General features: G+C 39.5%; 2 protein-coding genes across 2 annotated transcripts in view; one reads left to right on the forward strand and one right to left on the reverse strand.

Annotated features, from left to right (window-relative positions):
* Nucleotides 1-3,220, forward strand: part of LOC135197591 (uncharacterized) — a 7,474-nt gene extending 4,254 nt beyond the window's left edge. The window contains exon 2 of the mRNA XM_064224628.1: nucleotides 2,696-3,220. Within this exon, the coding sequence (XP_064080698.1) occupies nucleotides 2,696-2,909 (214 nt within the window). The 3' untranslated portion in view covers nucleotides 2,910-3,220. The remainder of the gene's footprint in view (nucleotides 1-2,695) is intronic.
* Nucleotides 3,221-18,169: 14,949 nt separating this feature from the next.
* LOC135197460 (uncharacterized) lies at nucleotides 18,170-19,102 on the reverse strand. Its single transcript, XM_064224527.1, has one exon. The coding sequence runs from the start codon at nucleotides 19,100-19,102 to the stop codon at nucleotides 18,170-18,172; it is 933 nt and encodes a 310-aa protein (XP_064080597.1).
* Nucleotides 19,103-19,893: the final 791 nt, after the last annotated feature.

Consider the following 19,893-nt stretch of genomic DNA (forward strand, 5'->3'; position numbering starts at 1 on the left):
TTTTACTTCAAAGTTTTACAGTGATGAATGGTTTTAATATTTATGTTAAGGGATTCAAGTCATTCTTTTTGGATTTTCTCTTACAATCAAACTTTTTACCAACGTTGGCTACTTGCTACAAAATTCGGCATTAGATGCCAAACAAGTGCTCCTTTATCACCACTCATTACGTAAAAATAAACGTCTAATGTAACTTCAGTTCTTCAGTTCATATCGACCACTAAACGCAATTTTTTTACCATATGAAACCCTAAGAATTACCCTCTTGTGTCACAGTCTTTTCATCAGATGAGTTCTCCGCTAAGAGCAGAAGCCAATGAGACTTGTGTTTTGCCTGTAAGCTTGGAATCTTGCGACTAGTATTGGCCAATTGCTGCAAAATCTAACTACAATATACCAACCAGAAGCCAATGATACTTTTATCTTGCGACCACTATACGTCAATTGATAAAATATGACAGCAATATGGCAAACAGAAGCCAATGAGACTTGTGACTTGCGTTAGTATGGGCCAATTGCTGCAAAATTTGACTACAATATGGCAAAAAGCAACCAATGAGAATTGTATCTTGCGACCACGATACGTCAATTGCTATAAAATATGGCAAACAGAAGCCAATGAGACTTGTGACTTGCGACCAGTATAGGCCATTTGCTGCAAAATTTAACTACAATATGGCAAACAGAAGCCAATGAGACTTGTGACTTGCGACCAATATAGGCCATTTGCTGCAAAATTTAACTACAATATAGCAACCAGAAGTCAATGAGATTTGTATCTTGAGACCACTATACGCCAATTGATAAAATATAACAACAATATGGCAAAAAGAAGCCAGTGGTACTCGTGACTTGCGACCAGTGTAGCCAATTGCTGTAAAATGTAACTACAATATGGCAAACAGAAGCCAATGAGACTTGTGACTTGCGACCAGTGTAGCCAATTGCTGTAAAATGTAACTACAATATGCCAAACAGAAGCCAATGAGACTTGCATCTTGCGAACAGTCTTGGTCAGTTGCTATAAAATGTCATAACAATAGGTCAAGAGGCGTACCACAAAAGTGTTCTTGTGGTGTCACCTTTCCAAAAACAGGAAAGAATCTTAAAAAAAGAAAAAAAATGAGGAAGCGCGGAGGACGAAAACCTGAATAACATCTAATTGCAGGATGAAACGAAGCTAATTACTGCCATACCTTAAAAAAAAAAAGGGGGAGGGGGGTTCTGAGGTAACCCAAGGGTTCATCTTCATCTTGCATGCAGTGTGCGTGTGTGAGTTATGCAATGACTGCAAAAGGACGCGTTATTGATCTCTGCAACCTTTTGAAGGGGTGGGGAGGGAGGGGGATGAGAAAATCGTAGACTGAACTGATGAGGAGAAGTGTGATAGTAGGGGATGGGGTGGTTGGGTGTGTTAGGTGGTGGGTTTTTGGGGGGGAAGGTGAAGGAAGGGTGGGGCGGGAAGGAACTGAATTTGGATAGTCTACTTAACGACTTCATTGAAAGTTCGGAATCATTTTGATAACATTAAATTGCTATTGATAGAGAAATTAACGTGTGCAAATGTTTTGTGAGATATGCATAAACTATTGTTTTACAACATCGTCGTCATAATACTACTACTACTACTACTACTAATTATAATAATAATAATAATAATGATAATAATGAATAGGAAAAAAATTATTTGGAACTAGAATGCACTGCCACATACGGAAAAGAGGATCAACAAGAAATAACACATAAAGATGAACCACAATCAGGAATACAATTACATAAACAGAAAACACACACTAATAAACAAGAGGCAAAACGAAGAAAACATCTGACAGGGATGGGAGTACTTCACGAAGATAATATAACTATTTGTTGATACGAAGCTCAGTCACGCAATTACTGGCACTGTTCTATTTGAAACTATTTTTTTTTTTCAATTCAGTACAAACAAATTCAGTTTATAAATAATATTTCATTTAAGTCAACAAAACAAATTCAACTAATAAACAAAGCATTTTCATCCGGTAAAACAAACACCACTGATATACAAAACATTTTAATCCAACACAACAAAGCCCTGTATAACAGAAGTTTGAATAGAGTGAACTTTACACGAGGCATGGCGTGTTCGAGCGGCTAAATATCACTACCTGGCAACCGATGCCCTTAATTTTATCCCTTGTGTCATTAAGCTGAGAATTATTAATACGGCTAAAGTGTAGTTATTTGTAAGTTACTGTCTCTCCCCCTCGCCCTCTCTTTCAAAAGATTATGGACTGAACAATAGTATCTCTTAGTGTTACGTAATTGTATATTCTGGTTCTTCATAATAGGCGCATTAGGCAACGTAATTGTAGGCTTCTTAATTTCCGTGCGTTGACTTAGGTTACATGATTTATGAATACGCTCTCGAAGAACGCTTATTTACAATGCCTCACTATTCTGCGTGATAAATTTGAATAATTTGTACAGTATCAATATCACACGATAATACTCTGTCGTATTATGCGCTAGCTTTAACGTCACAATTCTGAGCCATTAGTATCTTATCAAAATAAATGTTAGAAATCATAAGATAACAACCGGGCTCCGTTCCAAAAACAACTTTCCGTGAACCAAAGACGATTATTCGAATTGATACACGAATTCTGCCTATTGGAATCCTCTCAGCTGAGCTAATGGTCCCAATCTTCCACAGATGTCAGCGAAAAGAAGAAGAGGAAACGCAAGCCAAGCGTGACAGGAGGGCGAGGACGGAACGGGCGTATTCTGAGTGGATGACCGCCCACCCATATAGACCTCCGGCCTGCACCTCATACGCCTACTCGGGCGGGAGGAAGATCGCTTATTATGATCGTGACAGACCTCCTTCGCCGGCTATGGTAAACCCTATGCCTTGGAGGTATAAATAATGGCGAAGGATGGATGGTTACCTGACAGAGAGGTCTTGTTGCTATGAGTCTACAGAGCCATGAGCGTCAGATCACTTTTCTAGAGCAATGACAGATAATTGAAGATGTATTCATAGGTTCCAGATGATTCTAGTTATAAGAAATGAGGACCATGATATTTATATATTGTCACACGAGATGTTCCAACTAATGTGCCTTCCTTGTTATATGTGATAGAGGAAGCCCTCTGAAAATCTTGACTGCCATTAATATTAAAGGCTTTTGGCCAGGTTGTAGGATTGAAATTCAAGTGTACTGATTGAGTTGTTGAAGCTGTAACATGTTTTTGTGTTGATTATATTGTATTTTAACAAATCTGGTTTTATTTTTGTGATCCTCGTGAAGTCTGTATGTAAATAATTTCTAATGAAATACATAATTCAAGGATTTTAAATGCACACTTGTAAACGGGAAGTTAATTTCAGTGATTATATTATATGTTATTATCAACTGGTGCTTGTTTTCAGAGGCTACCCTTTCAGCATTCATTATGCTAATCAGCTGTAAATGAAAATGATTACAAAATCCTGTACATCACGCAACTCGTAAACTATGTGCGTAGCAATTAGACCGAGTGAAAATGATATTGTTTTATAGTGTGACGTTTAAAATTCTTCTGTACCTCCAAAGAAAGGTGGACAAACTGTCAACAAGTGAGTATATAAAAAGGATAAAAAACCCTATTAAAAAAAAAAAATTCTTATGCTAATTGAAAGTACGTTTTAAGGCAATCATTAGCTTTCCTATTAATGATATCAAGAGTAAGTCCACTTCCATTTCAAAGTCCAAATTGGACCATACCGATGTTCACGTATGCTTTCGGATCAATAAACAAGACAATTTCTAACTATTGCATAGAAAACCACTATTATAGAAGGATGGGACAATGAACAACAAGCATCCTTTAAGATGACTAACGCTGCTTAAAATCATTTGGACAATGTAACAGATGGGTGAAAAACGGGTTAAGGTGAGGTACCGGATTTTCATATTCTAAATATAGATGGAATTACAGAGTCACCGGAGTGTTTGCAGCTGTAAATGCATTAAAAAAATGACAAAGCACCGAAATGGCGTTAAATTAAGGAAAAAATAGATCCAGATCAATAACAATAAGTATAATCTATTTTATCTCATTCAAGCGGGACCACAGGAAAAAAAAGCAAGACTGAAACTATCAACAAACCTCAAATGTCTTGTGGGAGCGGCACTGGGTCATAGTGTGATTCAGAGAGAGGGAAGATTCAGAAGATAAAAGTCGCATGTCAGAAAAAATGAAGTATATAATAAAAATACTAAATGACTTACAGTTACAACACCTTTGGGATGTCCTTCACTCTATAAGAAACGATGTGAAGGTCTCTTATTACAATTTTTAGGCACACACTAAGAAATATTAACAGATAATTAAAAACCCATAAAAAGACAAATGAATCTAATAACCTAAACCAACGAAAACAAGAGAAGAAAACTGAACAAAACGCATACCACCGAAATACGTACTGGAGTACATTTCACCTTTTGCCGGATGCAGGATCTATGGTCTAAAGAATATTCTTTAGACCAAGGCAGGATCCATCCTGCAGCGAATTCCCTGATGCACGGGGCACGAAGAAAGAGATGAAATTTATATCGCCGTCTGTCGAGGAATTCATTATCTTGCGGAAACCAGCAGGGATTCCGAAAGAATTTCCCCCAGGAGTGGGAGCATACAAAGGCTCTCTCTTTTCATTAGCTGGGGCTTCGTCGAACCGAACCGACGCCAATTCCTCCCACCTCATATATCTGGGTTTTACTGTAGCTCTTAAAAGAAAGTATATTTTAGTATTACAATTATTCGTGCATCCCCACCGTCAAAAAACGACAGCAATATAAAATGGGTCATCATTACATACCGTTCTGAAGCTCGGACCACAGCACCTTCATTAGGCCTACTTATAAGAGCACCGTAAGTTCCGTCGCTCTTACGCAGAGTAGTGATAGTTTAAAGAGTCCACCGAATCATGATCTAAATTAATTTTATTCTTGAATGAAAGGTGGACGATGGTGGGGTGTCAAATTAAAGAAGTTGAACAGCAAAGTAGGAGGGGACTGAAGGGAGTGGATAAAAAGTAAATGATTAAGCCATGAAGCTCAGGTTACGGGCGACATTCGAAAGTCATCCCGACAGGAAACTACGATTTCGTGAGCAAACCTTTTTTTCAGATACTTCAGTCTCTCGTAACAGTAAACATTCCAAGAAGAGCGTTTATATTTAGGCGGCGTCCAACGGCAACTTAGAAGTGGGCTAATTTCTCCTGGCTAGTTATCGATTCGGTACTAATCTCCCCACAGGTTGAATGTTCCCTGTAATTTAAGCGGATTTACAGAGGTATGTTGTGGTATCGTAAGAATAAAATACCGGTTGAGGTGTCATAAAGATAAAATACTGGCGCTTAGAATGAGAACTTTTTCACGCTCACTTTATTTCAGATTTTATTTCCAATTTTTTACGTGATACTACTGAATTCTGAGTTATCTGTTATTCTACAAAAAAAAAAAAAGTTTGGTTTTCCAGTACTATTAAGCCTTTTTGTTGTCTAAACTAATTATAATTATAATTTTTGCATATATGAACCAAATGATAGGCCACGAACAACCTATTCATATAAAATTCACGTTACTTCTAGAATATTTTACGCCCAAACAACAACTATCATAAATTATAATTCGAATCTACACCTTACCTCCAACCTCAAACAACAAAGGCTCGAACCCTGGTCGGAGTAGGATTTGTGATATAGGATTTTTTGAGTGCAAACCGTTTCCAAGTTAGCGTGAATCCCCCATATATATATATATATATATATATATATATATATATATATATATATGTGTGTGTGTGTTACCAACAATGACTACTTAAAAGAATTAAACAATGACGAAGAGATCTTTTTAAATGAGTAAAAATGTGTATAAGAAACTGATAAGATATATATTATATCTTATTTTCTACATTATTTCCTACATATGTAGGCAGTTGAAGTCTGTCCCATATGAATGCTCTTTTTTAATATAATAGCAATATTACATAAGAGACAGTTTAATGCAAAATTGTAACTTCACCAATAAATAAATTCAACTTTCAACTGAGTTTAGTTCTTTGTGGTGTTTACAAGATAGTTGCTTAATTAAACCCGAGCTCTCATTAGGAAAATGGTCTGGGGACTCTCCCCCCCCCCACCCCCCAACAACCCCTACGAACATTGCTGCTCACACCAGACTCCCATGGTCTTCTACTGGATCCTAAGTACTGACTTTGGTAAGAGGTTGTCAGTCTATGCCCAACCAAACGGCCATGGAGGTTATTTGTTCGTAAGACTGACAGCCTATGACTAAGCAAACTCGTTCTTATTCGCTCTCCATTACGTTGCTTCCCTAACCTCTACCTTCATTGCATAACCTAAACCCCTAACCTTTTCCATCCTACAAGGCCGAGAGGACGCCATTACTTTAGTTAAAATAACGGACACTTGAATGTATAAAAGAGGGATAGCATCTCCAGTATTCACTATACGGAAATAGTTCTTTTTTTACAGGAATCTCATGCAGCCCAAGGTCTGTCCGTCATTGTAAAATTCCTTTTTAGTTACATCACTTTCGAGGTAGAAAATAATTCATCGCTGCTCTTTTTTTTTTGTGCTTCCAGAAGTGTGACTCGTAAGTGTGGGGACTAATCAAAATAAATGAAAACTTAGAGTGAAAAATTCAAGATACCAGAGGAGGGATTTTAATTAATTTCCCCACTTTTTTTTATTGCGGTCATCCTTAATGCAAGTGAACAGATGAATTTACTCGTATCTATCACTTTAAAAATAGATGCAACTTTTATGTCTCATTTAATGAGCATACCATGTCGCGTGACTGCGTACATGATCAACTGTGTACTTTACGAGCCCGGCTATCGATTTGGGCGTGAACTGACACGGGGTTGGGATATTTTATGTGATGATTAAAAACAACATGAATATCTGTCCCCACTTTTATCGTCATGGTTCACCATCAAAGATTTTAAAACATTATATAGATTTTTTACTGTAAATTTCCCCTTCACAACTCTGTAAGAATACGATAATACTGATTAGATGTATTATATCGTGTCAAAGCAACAGCAGAGGTGAGGTGAAGAAAAGGTGCCAAAAAGAAGATAGCACCATATTTGTATTCCCGCGCCAAATATCAAACAAGAAGTGACGTCACGAGTCACCGTCATGAGCCGTTGATAAAAAAACAATCCCAGTTACTGTCAGTTAGTTATCATAATGATGCCGAGTTGCAATCGGTTTGATTTAAATTGTGTTTTAAAATATGTTGGATTTGGAACTTTAACCTGATAGTAATACCAGCTCATATCAACGACTGGGTTACAAAGAAGGCAAATGATTTCGACTTTTACTCAATCCCAGGATACGGTGACGATTAGGTATGGGCGTGTGATTGTATGTCCCTATGAGATTTGGTGTTAGGCTAATCATATTCGAGTCATTGGTCAGAACTGGATTTATTTATGAAAATATGTCTGAGAATAATGTCTGGAATCGTTAATAATGACGAAATCATCAGGAACTAACCGTTTCCAATTTGAACCAAGTTACTTCGCCCGTTTGATCATTCTTCAAAGTAACGATACGGTATGTACTTTTGACAATTATTAATGTTAATATTAGCTTTTATTCCCTCGAATCTAAACCCCCTAGTCTTGTAAATTGAGAATTAATTGTCATGTAAAAGGTTTATGTAGCCTATACCGAAACCTAACCTTGTCTCAGGCTAGATCTACATCCCACGTAACCTAACCTAGGATACACCGTCCTCACTGCCCAGGAGGGCTGGTCTTAAACCCAGATTACTTCTCTTAGTCTTCTATTCCCGATTTGAGTTTGATTATGCAAATTAATCAATGAAATATGCTACTTGCCTTAAACCATAAGTCAAGTGGAAGAAGGTTCAGGTTCCCTCGTGGTTACGTGTTCTTTCACGCACACTCGTCTTGGTGTCGGGTTTCACAGTTGCAGAAATCTTAAAATGGCCTTTCGCTTTCCCATACAACACGGTGACGGGAAGCTCTACTTTCTGAGAACTGGTGGCAGGTGAATTTAGGGTGCTTGCTTCGAGGAACCCGGACGGGTTCACAGATCGTCTTCACAAAATCCCCTAGACGTTTGGGCATTAATCGTAGAGACCGGCCATCTCATCAACTAGGCCGATTTATCACTTAAGGTAAACAAAACCAAAATTATGACGCACCCATCATTGCTATTTATTCCACCATGCCGATCACGTTATTTACCATTCGTAGTTACTGAACGATTTCAGACTTTCCGGTTTAAACATGAATGATATTAAGCACCATTTGAACTACTTTTCAATATCGGTCTAAAATGCTATTCGTTCAGTCTCACGGCTACAGAGCAACTGAAGTTTTAATTTGCCTCAGTTCTTTAGTCTTTGGTTTACGTGTTACACTAACTTATTAAACGACTGTCTCACTGAGGTATCAGCGGAGGTTCGGGTGTACAGTTAGGCGCATTCCGAGCAAACCAATTAGATGATGTTTTTTTTTAGATAATAGGCTACCCCTTCGTTAATAATAAGTGGACGGCATGATATTATCAGTCCCATAAAATTACATCAACAATGCCTGACTACGGTAAATGAAACCAAACTAATAATTTTAATAATAAAGTAATTACAATATGTCATTCACAAATTGATATTCTGATAGCTTATGTTCAAATTAAGGTACCCAGCTTGGTTCAAATGTTATTAGTTTTATTTTTGTGGTGAAGAGATCGAGGCGGTTTGTTTTTCGTCATCGACACTGAGCATAATAAGAGATTTTTTTGACTGTTTGTGTTAAAATTGCATGTTTTTTTTATATGTCAAACTTATGAATGTATCTAATAATGCAATATATATATATATATATATATATATATATATATATATATATATAGTATAATATATATATATATATAATATATATATATATATATATACATACACGAGGTTTGTCTGTTAAATAACGAGACTAATTAGATAACTCACCTGTATTGCAAATTAAATGTTTGTCCCCTTCAGTAAACTTCCCATTGCACTAATACATTGCTGCAGTCTTCTTTTCCACTGGTCGAGGGCATCGAGGAAATCAGTTCCTGTCATTACAACCATGATATCGAAAAACACAATGAGGATGGCTTTGAATTTTGATGTGCTTTGACAAGCTTTCTTCATTCTTGGTGAATCTTTCACGCCACACAAACGAACGAACACAACACAGGTAGCAGTTCCCATGAGCTATAGTAGATTCACATCAACCGTGCATTTGATGTCTTGGCCCGTCTTTTATGACATTCCTGATTGGCTGTTGATAAGCCAATCACACGGCTGGAAAGTCTCACTATCTCGAGAGTGTTCACATAAGCAGGATGTATATTCCACCTCTCCTGATGGATACGTCTCTCTAAAGTATCCCTCAGGAGAGGTGGAACATACTGTTCTGCCAATGTGAACTCTCGAGAGACTGGAGTTAACAGCCGTGTGACTGGTTTATCAACAGCCAATCAGGAGCGTCGTAAGGGACTGGCCTAGACATCAAATGCGTTGATGTGAATCTACTATAGTACTAAGCATTTGAAAACATGCAATTTTACTAAAAATTTAAAATTGATTCGTTGTTCAATTCTTAAACTTGGCATTTTTTTTATAGGCCCCCTACAAAAAACACAACCAAACTAAAATGGCGACTCACAATCAAGTGAATGTCTTAAAGTGTTGCTGGCTGCCATGCAGGTTCAAACAAGTGCAAAGTCACCAAGCATATGCAGTTATGACCGATTCTGACTGCTTTGTTATAGGTGGAATCACAGTCTCGTTATTTGATAGACATACCTCTTTAATATATATATATATATATATATATATATATATATATATATATATATATATATATATATATATTGTCTGTGTGTTTAATCTGTGTTTCAACACGTTTGCTTAACGGTATTTACATACCATTCTGCTGTCAGGGGAAAGGCCAACTGTCTGCCAAGCGCCTCAGTGGCGTCATCGGTATGGTCTTGACATGCCACCTCGGCGGCCCCGAGTTCGATTCTCGGACATTCCATTGAGGGGTTAGAGATGTGTATTTCTGGTGATAGGAGTTCACTCTCGACGTGGTTCGGAAGTCACGTGAAGCCGTTGGTCCCGTTGCTGAATAACCACTGGTTCCATGCAACGTAAAAACACCATACAAACAAACAAACAACTGTCTGCCATAATCCCAATGAATATTGATGAGTAAAATGATATTTCCTGATTTAAAGATTTGGTAGAGATGAAAAAAGAGCTAAAAATTTATGATGATGATGATGATGAGATGGCATTAGAGAAGGAATAAAAAGAAAAAGTAAAACTAACTGACGAGATACGACGAGGGAAAACTGTAAGAAGAAGAAGAAGAAGAGAGAGAGAGAGACCCTTGGAAAATAAAAGGCGACAGCGCCATGAGCTTTTGTTTGTCACCTGTTGGTAATTGGTTCATCTCCGTGCACCATTACCGGGCCTGGGATCCCCTCATACGGTTGGGGTGCGGGAGGTAGGGTCTCGTAACCCTCCGGCCTCTTAAATTACCTCTTGTCTCTTTTATGATCTTAATGGAAATGATTAGGGAATGAGTGTCATTTCTCTGGCGGCGTCATTTCCAAGAGGACATGATATATAGCCCTTCCAGACTCGCGCCTGCGCGCTGAACTTCCGTTTTGCTTTGTTGTGAACTGGCTTCGTTTTTACATAGATGTCTGTGCTTGTCATTTTTTACTTTTGAAATATTCATTGTTTACTTTTCATAATGTCATTGTTTACATTTGGTATTGTTAGTGTTTACTTTTGATAATGTCATTGTTTACTCTTGATAATGTTATTGTTTACTTTTGATAATGTCATTGTTTACTTTTGATATTGTCACTGTTTACTCTTGATAATGTCATTGTTTACTTTTGATGCCGTCATTTACTATTGATATTGTAATTTTTACTCTTGATAATATAATTGTCATTGTTTACTTTTGATACCGTGATCATGGTGATAGAACTAAGGAAAATCGGATTGATAATAACTTTTGAAGATTTGATCTCTCTCTCTCTCTCTCTCTCTCTCTCTCTCTCTCTCTCTCTCTCTCTCTCTCTCAAGCGCTCGCGCGCAGACAGACACACTCACACACACACCTACAAAATCCTTGTCATACAGCTGACTTCAGTCTTATAAGGCCAGACTATTTACTCAGGGGATGACAGTTTTCGTTTTATAATTTTTCTATTTCATGACCGAATGCACAGGGACGTCTCGGATAGATTCTTTCATTTCCTTCGCCGAGGGCATCTAGATGTAGCCAATTCCCAATTCCATTATTGTTGTATAAGAAAGTCTCTAGGAAATTTCGCCGTTTTTTTTTATAATAGTATATTTTGTTTGTCATTTTTATATGAATTCCTGTATATATTTCAAGGTAAATGTGTAGCTTTAAGGTACTTTATGTCCTTAAATTGTGTCCTCACTTTACGTTTTTGGTGTACACTGTAAAGTGAATCTAGGAAAGTACCCTTTAAACAGTTGAAGGGAAAATAAACTTTGACTAGGAAAAGTAAGCAGGCACTAAGGTGAATTGTGTATACATATTTTATACAGAACAAGAAGGACTGAATACACGAAAGATGCATGAATATGAATGCATCAGTAGGCTGGCAAAGGTCCAAAGGCGGATCAGTGTGTTTTGAAGTGGCTTGGTCATTTGGAGAGAATGGTCAAAATAGATATCGTTACAAAGGTGTAGGATTCACAAGTTTGGGTAAGGTGGAAACTGAGAGAGAGAGAGTTTTGTTAACATAGATTGTAAATATATTGAAAGATTATGTGAGTGTATACAAATAATATATAGATACATGCTCAAATATGCTTTTGGACGAAAATGAATTACTGCCTATAGGTGTGAAAATGAGTGAGCAAAATGTTAAAAAAAAATTTTCCCATCCCGCTAAGTAGCTTATGTGACTCTTAGGAAGCGAGAGATTCCACTCTTTCTTAATTACAACTAGAGTCTTATGGAAATTAAATACGTATTGTTAGTAAGATCTCATCGTGCATGAAGGATGAAGACGAGCGTAGTCTTGATAATCTTCTCTCTCTCTCTCTCTCTCTCTCTCTCTCTCTCTTTGGTCGGATATTGATGACGTTCGTCTCAACAGAGAAATCACGGGTTCGATCCTGGGTAAGGAAATACTCATGGGTAGGCTCGACGAAGTAATCTTCTACCTCACCGGAACCGAACGTAATTCTCTCTCTCTCTCTCTCTCTCTCTCTCTCTCTCTCTCTCTCTCATATATATATATATATATATATATATATATATATATATATATATATATATATATATATATATATAATACACGTGTGGTTTTTGAGCTGCCTCAACTACGGTAATTCTCATGACAGTATAAATTATAAATTAAAACATGCACCCAATCGCCTTTAAGAGAAGACCAACCAGAGGAGCAAAATGAAAACAAAGATTGCCCTATCAGCTGTCATCTCCTGCAATAACTCCCCATTTCTTGCATGATCAGCCTTGCTTCCTGCGAAGGAAGGCCTGCTTGCTATTCCATTTTCTCCCTTCCTTCGGTATCAAGACGCTTCCGTTTTTGTCAAGCGCTGGGAACCTTTCGTATAGTTATTTTGATTTTAACGATGTGAGATTTATTTCAAAGAAATTAATCCCGATGATCTTCAAAGATGAAAGAGAGATTCTCTCTCTTTCATCTTTATGGACTGGAATGGAATATAGAATGTAGGCCAAGCACTGTGACCTATGAGGTCATTCAACGCTGGAAAGGAAATTGAGAGGGGGTAGGTCTGAAGAGTGTAACAGGAGGCAAACCTGGCAGTTGCGCTGTGAATGGAAGAAAGATCTGAATGGAGGTACAGTAAAGGGAATGAAAGGGGTTGCAGCTAGAGGCCGAAGGGACGCTGCAAAGCACCTTTAGTAATGCTTACAGAGCACTCCATGAGGCACACTGACGGCACTACCCCCTACGGGGGTTTCATCTTTATAATTGCCTTTTCGCCGTTTTCTCTGATGTACAGAAGGGCAGTTTTGGTTAGGTTGTCAGTCATCAGATACTGACGAGAAAGTGGGCAGTAAACTTTCACATTATCGGAACAGTCTGCTCACCCTTTTCCAATATAGTCAGCTAATTGAAAGTGTTTTCATATCATACGCGGGGAGTCTTATATATATATATATATATATATATATATATATATATATATATATATATATATATATATATATATATATATATATATATATATATATATATGTGTGTGTGTGTGTTTGTATGTGTGTGTGTTTGTGTTCCTGTGTCGTTGGAGTGGACATTTTGAAAAGATATAGGAAGAATAAAAGAGTACCGTAGAAATAGCTTGCTGAGGAACAAAAAAATATCAAGTCTTGATAGACTTTCAACTGAGTTGTTGTGGTATAGTTTTGACAGCGCAATTTAGTGCCTAGCAATGTGCATGATTATACTTAGGCCAGTGGAAGGATCAGAAAGATGTGTGAAAGGAATCATTATTGTTCGTTTATACAGAAAGAAGCGGTTTTTAAGTTATACATAGGACCATACTATACGTAGACGGGTAATTAGTAAGCTTTTTGTTGAACCTGCAGTTCCTTCGGTCCCAGGTGGACCCACTTTTTAGCCTTATATTTTACTTCCTTTCTTCCATAATGCCGTTCAATCTTGCTAACATACTTCTTAGTGCAACTGCAGTCTTCTCTCTCAGTTTCACTTTTAGTCCCTTGTTTTTAATCTCCTTTATTTTCTGGATTGATCTTTATCTTGCTCTCCAGCCAACCCAACGTATCTATTCGCTGCCTTAGGCGAAGGGCAGAAAGTGCCTCAGTGCGTGGTTCAGTGGCCTAGAAATTTCTTAAAACTAAACAAAACTAATTCCTGTCAGGTCCGAACATAAAGTCAGTTCACACTGTATTAAGGCACAATCGTAGTCCCTTTTGCAGTTTCAGCTTTTTTTTTTTTTTAATGGATGATGGTCAGACGAGGAAAGAGGAGTGTCACAGAATAGGTTATCAGAATAAGCGTGTGCAAAAGATTTAAAAGAGAATGGGAGTGTCCATGGAAGTCAAGGCTGGAACGTAGTGAGGAATTGTTAACCCAATCTCTTTTACAGAAATAAAGTTTGGATGACGATTGCATATAAAAAAGGAAGGTTGAAGTTGTTTAGAGGTCTTCTTAAAAGTAGTATACATAGTGTGCCTGAGAAAACCGAAGGTTGAAAAATGTGGAAGTATGTAAACTTGGTAAAAAGAGAGAAAAAAAATTATTGGTGGAAAGGTGGGACATCATAGTGTTTTGAGATGGGGGATAGTTAGTTAATGACACTTATATTTCGTAGATTGTGGAAGGAAATAGGGTGGGTACCGTAGAAAGGATTGTCCCAAGAATGCGGGATAGCATACAAGATGACACTACTAGCATTGAGTGTATGTGTATGGTTCTGTTTGTGTCCTTTGTTTAGGAAATGGCTTGATATATAAATATATATATGTATATTATAATATATATATATATATATATATATATATATATATAATATATATATATATATATATATAATGACACAATAAAAGAGCGAAGAAAAAACCGCTTCCTTGTTTGTGAACCCCTACAGGGTTTCTCGTTTATGCCTTCTCCGGAGGGGGGAGGGTTGTTGGGTGGGGAGGCCGTTGGGTTGTGGCTAGTGCCGTCAGAGCAACCTTGACAAGTTGGTACGCTGTAGGCAAGGACCTTTGCGCTGGGGACTGTTAAAGTCGCACGGCGTCGCCAGGATTTTAAATTATTTCAAATTTCTGCGCGGCATCTGGCAGCGTGATGAAGTTGCCGAAGTCGTAAGCAGTGTTGCGTGGCGCTGCAACGAAAGAGGTAAGAACCCGCACGGTGCCGTGCCACATCGCACCACACCGCACGTGGTGCGGGTTCGTACCACCCATGCGGGAGTGTTACGGTGTGATGTTACGGCACCGTCATACACGATTCATACATGGCATGCACATGTTGCGGGGCGTGCGTACGGTGTGTTACAGCGTCTCCCTAGGTCGATTGGATGGAAGGTTGCCGCGCATTCTGTGGAGGATAAAAGGGGCCTGACTGACCACTGGGGCATTATTTGCGCTCTGACAGCCTGTCAACACGGATACCCAGCCACTCTCACCCAGCGAAGTTCACCCAGCCACGCTCACCCAGCCACGTGACACGATGCCTCTTCACAAGACCACCCCCAGGCCTACCCAGCAGTCCCAGGACAACCAGGACATCCAGCCTGCACAACGGGAGGAGGTGTCTGACCACGACCACGATGAAGAGCTGCCCGTTGAGCTGATCCTATCGCTTGTGGAAACCCAGGACATCGCAGGCCCGAGTGGTATCGTAGTGCAGCCCAAGAAACGATACCACCCCAGCAAGAAGGACATACAAGACTACCCATTCACGCCAGAGGACAAGGATATCATTGTCGAATTCATCAAGTCACACCCTACCTTGTACGCCAAGCGGGACAGGCAATGGTCGAATCCGAGGAGGAAGGAGGAACTCTGGCATGAACTGGCAGCGAACTTCACGAATTGCACCTTCCAGCAAGTTCGGAAGTACTTCGAGGCTCGCCGTACCGACTTCGGGAAGATCGAGAAGAGGGAGTACAAGAGCAGGTCAGTTGCACGCCACAGGACATCACGGGAGGAGGTGATGTCTACGTGGGCATTCCTGGGAGGTCACATCGCCCACGAACCCATAGTAGCAAGCGATTGGTTCTCACCTGTATCGTCCCACAGTTGCCAGAGGACCGACGGCTATCCGCTGACACAGTTTATTCTACAGAAAGACTGCAGACTCAACTGACCCAGATTATGACAAACATCAACACACTGATGCCATAAGCACAGGACAATACGCATCGTGACAGCACCGTATTCGTCCAGTACTTGATTCAATGCTTGGAGTACGTGCCTCGACGATGCCAGAAGCCGTTCTTCGAGCAAGTCATCAGGCTTTGTCACAGTTTGGAAGGACCCGAGGAAGAGGACGCCACGACGAAAGTGGCCATAGCTCGTGGGGGTTGTTCCCACTGGATGCCCCCATGAGTTGTTAAAGAAACGCAGACGAAAGCAGGAACTTCGACAGCTTCTGCACTGCAACCGATTCGGGGATCATCATACCAGTGGGTCGCATCTCAATCCCAACCTGTGTTCTTCTATGATCCCCTCCCTCAACAGCAGCAGTTATCTCATCAGCGGTGTACTCGACACAGGCGACGGGTAACGACACCGTCCTTCTTCCCAAGTGGACGGTCGACACCAGTGAACTTCTCTCCTCGCCCTTCCACTTCTTCGCTGTCGCTGCTAGTCAACAGTCTCTTGGTAGACTTGCGGCCCCCTACCCCTGGCGCCAGTATTTCGACACCAAAACCTACTGCCGCAGAGGATCCCCCCACCTACGACTTGACCATCTCCCCAGGTGAAAAGGAGGACATTGACCCCGAATCAATGGAGTGATATTGAAAACTTTGTAAATAAATAGAATGTTATTTTTTTTTAATAATAAATGATCTTTTAGTTATTTTCGTAATATTAAATGATTTTGTAAATTTTATAACATTCGTAATGTTTCTTTTTGTAATAAATATGTTGAAATAGTGACTTGCATTTACATTTTCCTTATTGATGCTTAATTTATGTCATGACAATATATATAATGATATGATTGGGTGAAATTATATTGAATAATGAAAAAGCATGACCATAAAGAATAACAACATGAAGAAATATAACAGGAAATCTAACATGAAATATGATATATGAAATAAATAGAACTCGGAAAATAACTTGAACTATAAAATTAAATGTAACATGAAATAAATATGGCCATCAAATGATATAATAACATACAAGGTAAAGAACAATAATATAATATTGAGAACATGATCAAATGAACATAAACACATACAAATATGATAATGAAACAATAATTAACATTGACTGGACATAGTTATTAACAGGGAAACAATGAAAAATCAGTAACAGACTAAAGACATATTGACCTCAGTTGATAATATATGATATTTGCAGTTGAAAATGTTATGGTATAAACCAAGTCCCAATTTAATTTTCTTACATTCTTTGCTTTTCATGTTCATTTTCTTACTTTCTATGCTTTACATGTTCATTTTCTTACATTCTATGCTTTTCATGTTCATTTTCTTATTTTCTATGCTTTTCATGTTCATTTTCTTATATTCTATGCTTTTCATGTTCATTTTCTTACTTCTATGCTTTTCATGTTCATTTTCTTATATTGATGCTTTTCATGTTCATTTTCTTACTTTATATGCATTTCATGTTCATTTTCTTACTTTCTATGCTTTATATGTTTGTTTAGTATAAATATTTTTATGTCCATCATTTGCTTCTCATTTGTCTCATTATTATGAATTATGTTATTATTACTTTCAGTTAATTATTTTCCAACATCATTTTTTATATGTACCAATCATCATTCCAATATTCTTTATTATATTAATATTGTTGTTAGTTCTTAGGACAATACAAAAGTATGGGAGTATAAAACAATGAGAAATACATCATGATCTTTATTTACATTTATGTACATTGGTTGGGTTATGTTTTATTACAGAGTTCTTTGGGTCCTCTACTCGTCAGTAGCTGGTCATCCTCAAGGAAACACCATTTGCTCTTGCCATTCCACTGTGCTTGCATCCGATGAGTAGTACTGGGCCAGCTAATCTCTGACGGCCTTTGCTCGACGTGTGTAATTTGGTCCCCTTCTTGCCATGAGTCGTTCCAAGAGGTTCAGCGACTCCTGCCTCCAAGTACCTGGTACGATGTTATGGTGTTGGTTCTCATGGTCGACGTCGGTGCCAGCACATGGGTAGCGATGCAGTGCCAGGTTGTGCATGACACATGCGCACAAAGTTATCTTCTTGCACACCTCTACATCCTGTTGCATCGTCTCCCTGAAGACTCGCCATCTAATCTGCAGCAGGCCGAATGCGTTTTCCACCACATGACGAACGCGAGATAATCTGTAGCTGTATAGTCATTCGGTGGAATCTTGTGATTGGTGGGAGTAGGGCTTCATCAACCACGGATTGAGAGCGAAGGCATCGTAGGCGACTATGTGGAAGGGTATGGGTTCATCGTTGTTGGGCAGATTTCTGTCTTGTGGGAGTCCTGCTCGGTTGTTTGTGATGGCCCTGGCCAGGTTGCACTTCTGCCAGGTTTCTCCATCCCCAGCAACTCCTTCTGCACCGACGTCGACGAAGAGGAACCTGTACTTTGCATCGGAGAGGGCCATGAGGACGATGCTGTGGAACTTCTTGTAACTGAAATACAGTGATCCTCCACCTTTGGGTTTCTTGATTGCGACATGCTTCCCATCCAGGGCTCCCACACAATTGAAGTAGTTCCACTTTGAGGCGAATCGTTTTGCTACGTCATTCCATTCTTCTGGTGTCTTGGGGCACTTCATCACTTCTGGTTTGTATGTGTCGATAATGGCTTGGCAGACTAATGGGACAAAACGGCATATGGAACTCTTGGAGACTGAAGCTGTTTTGGAGGCTTGTATAGCTGTTCCCACTTGCCAGGTGGCGGAGAGTGACCGCCAACTGAGTTCCACCTCTTGTGCAAGCCACATTTTCGTGTCCTTCTTCTTCAAAATGGGCGTCAGCCTTTCGACCATCTCCTCGAACAATTCAGGGTAGATGCGTAGAAAGTTCTTGTGTCCTTTGCGGTCCTCCTTGTTCAGTTCTCTTAGTAGGTGGTCGTAGTCTCCATGTAGTTGTTGCCGTGTCAGCCACTCCTGAGCCCAAATCCGCCCTGCCCTGCCGTACTTTCTGCGTAATTGTGCAGGTGGGTGTGGCACTGTAGTACGTCTTCTCAACCCGCTAAAGACCTGGACTGCACAGAGACATAGGACAGCTACCAAAAATCTCTGGGTCTCCTGGGGTGAGAGGCTGTTGAGGTCCATATTGCATGCTGGGTGGGCGTGTAATGAAGGATGTGCTTGGCAGGCCTCTATATATACCCAAAGTTCATATCCGGCACGGTGCATGTGCAACAATCATGCACCATTCCACGTCGTGTCTCGTGCAGATGTGCGCGCACTCCGCAACAACACCGCAAGTCACCCGCAACACACGGAGTAACAAAGCCGCAAGAGCGCGTGCCCTGGCATAGCAACAACCACCATAAAACCGCACCAACGTAGTAGCACTCCGCTAGACACCGCAACGTCACCGCAATAACACTCCGTAACACACCGCACGGGTCCGCGCCACGCCGCCCAATAACGGTCATTTTTTCTCCCCACCGCATCATTTTTCGTCCGGTTTCTTGCGGCCCCACGCCATAACAGACCGCAACACAAAAGTGCGTAGGTGTAAACCTACCTTTACTCTCCACCCTCTCCTAACAACTATTTCAACATTGTTCTCAGCTCTAAATAACCTCATAGGTCCTAGCGCTTAGCCATTAGCTAACTTAATCGTATATTCCACTTCCATCATTCCTTAAAGTTCTAGACTAACTGGCTCGGATTGAATATCAGATTTAATGGTAACAAAAAATCTGCTGCTGTGTAAACAACAAGAAAAAAAACTCGTAAATGGATAAATTGGTTACATTTGTATTGCTGATGATTCCAGACCATTTGAACTTAGATTCAAATTTAAATTGCTGGACAAGCAACTTAAACCGTTCTCGATGATAAGGAACGGGCTGATTAAACGTACTGTCGGCCAAAAAAAAACTCTTGGCAGA

Source organism: Macrobrachium nipponense, chromosome 21, assembly GCF_015104395.2.
Source record: "Macrobrachium nipponense isolate FS-2020 chromosome 21, ASM1510439v2, whole genome shotgun sequence".
Lineage (NCBI taxonomy): Eukaryota > Metazoa > Arthropoda > Malacostraca > Decapoda > Palaemonidae > Macrobrachium > Macrobrachium nipponense.

Excerpts from the sequence above, each read along its gene's own strand:
- LOC135197460 (XM_064224527.1), bottom strand. The coding sequence starts at position 19,102 with ATGGACCTCAACAGCCTCTCACCCCAGGAGACCCAGAGATTTTTGGTA.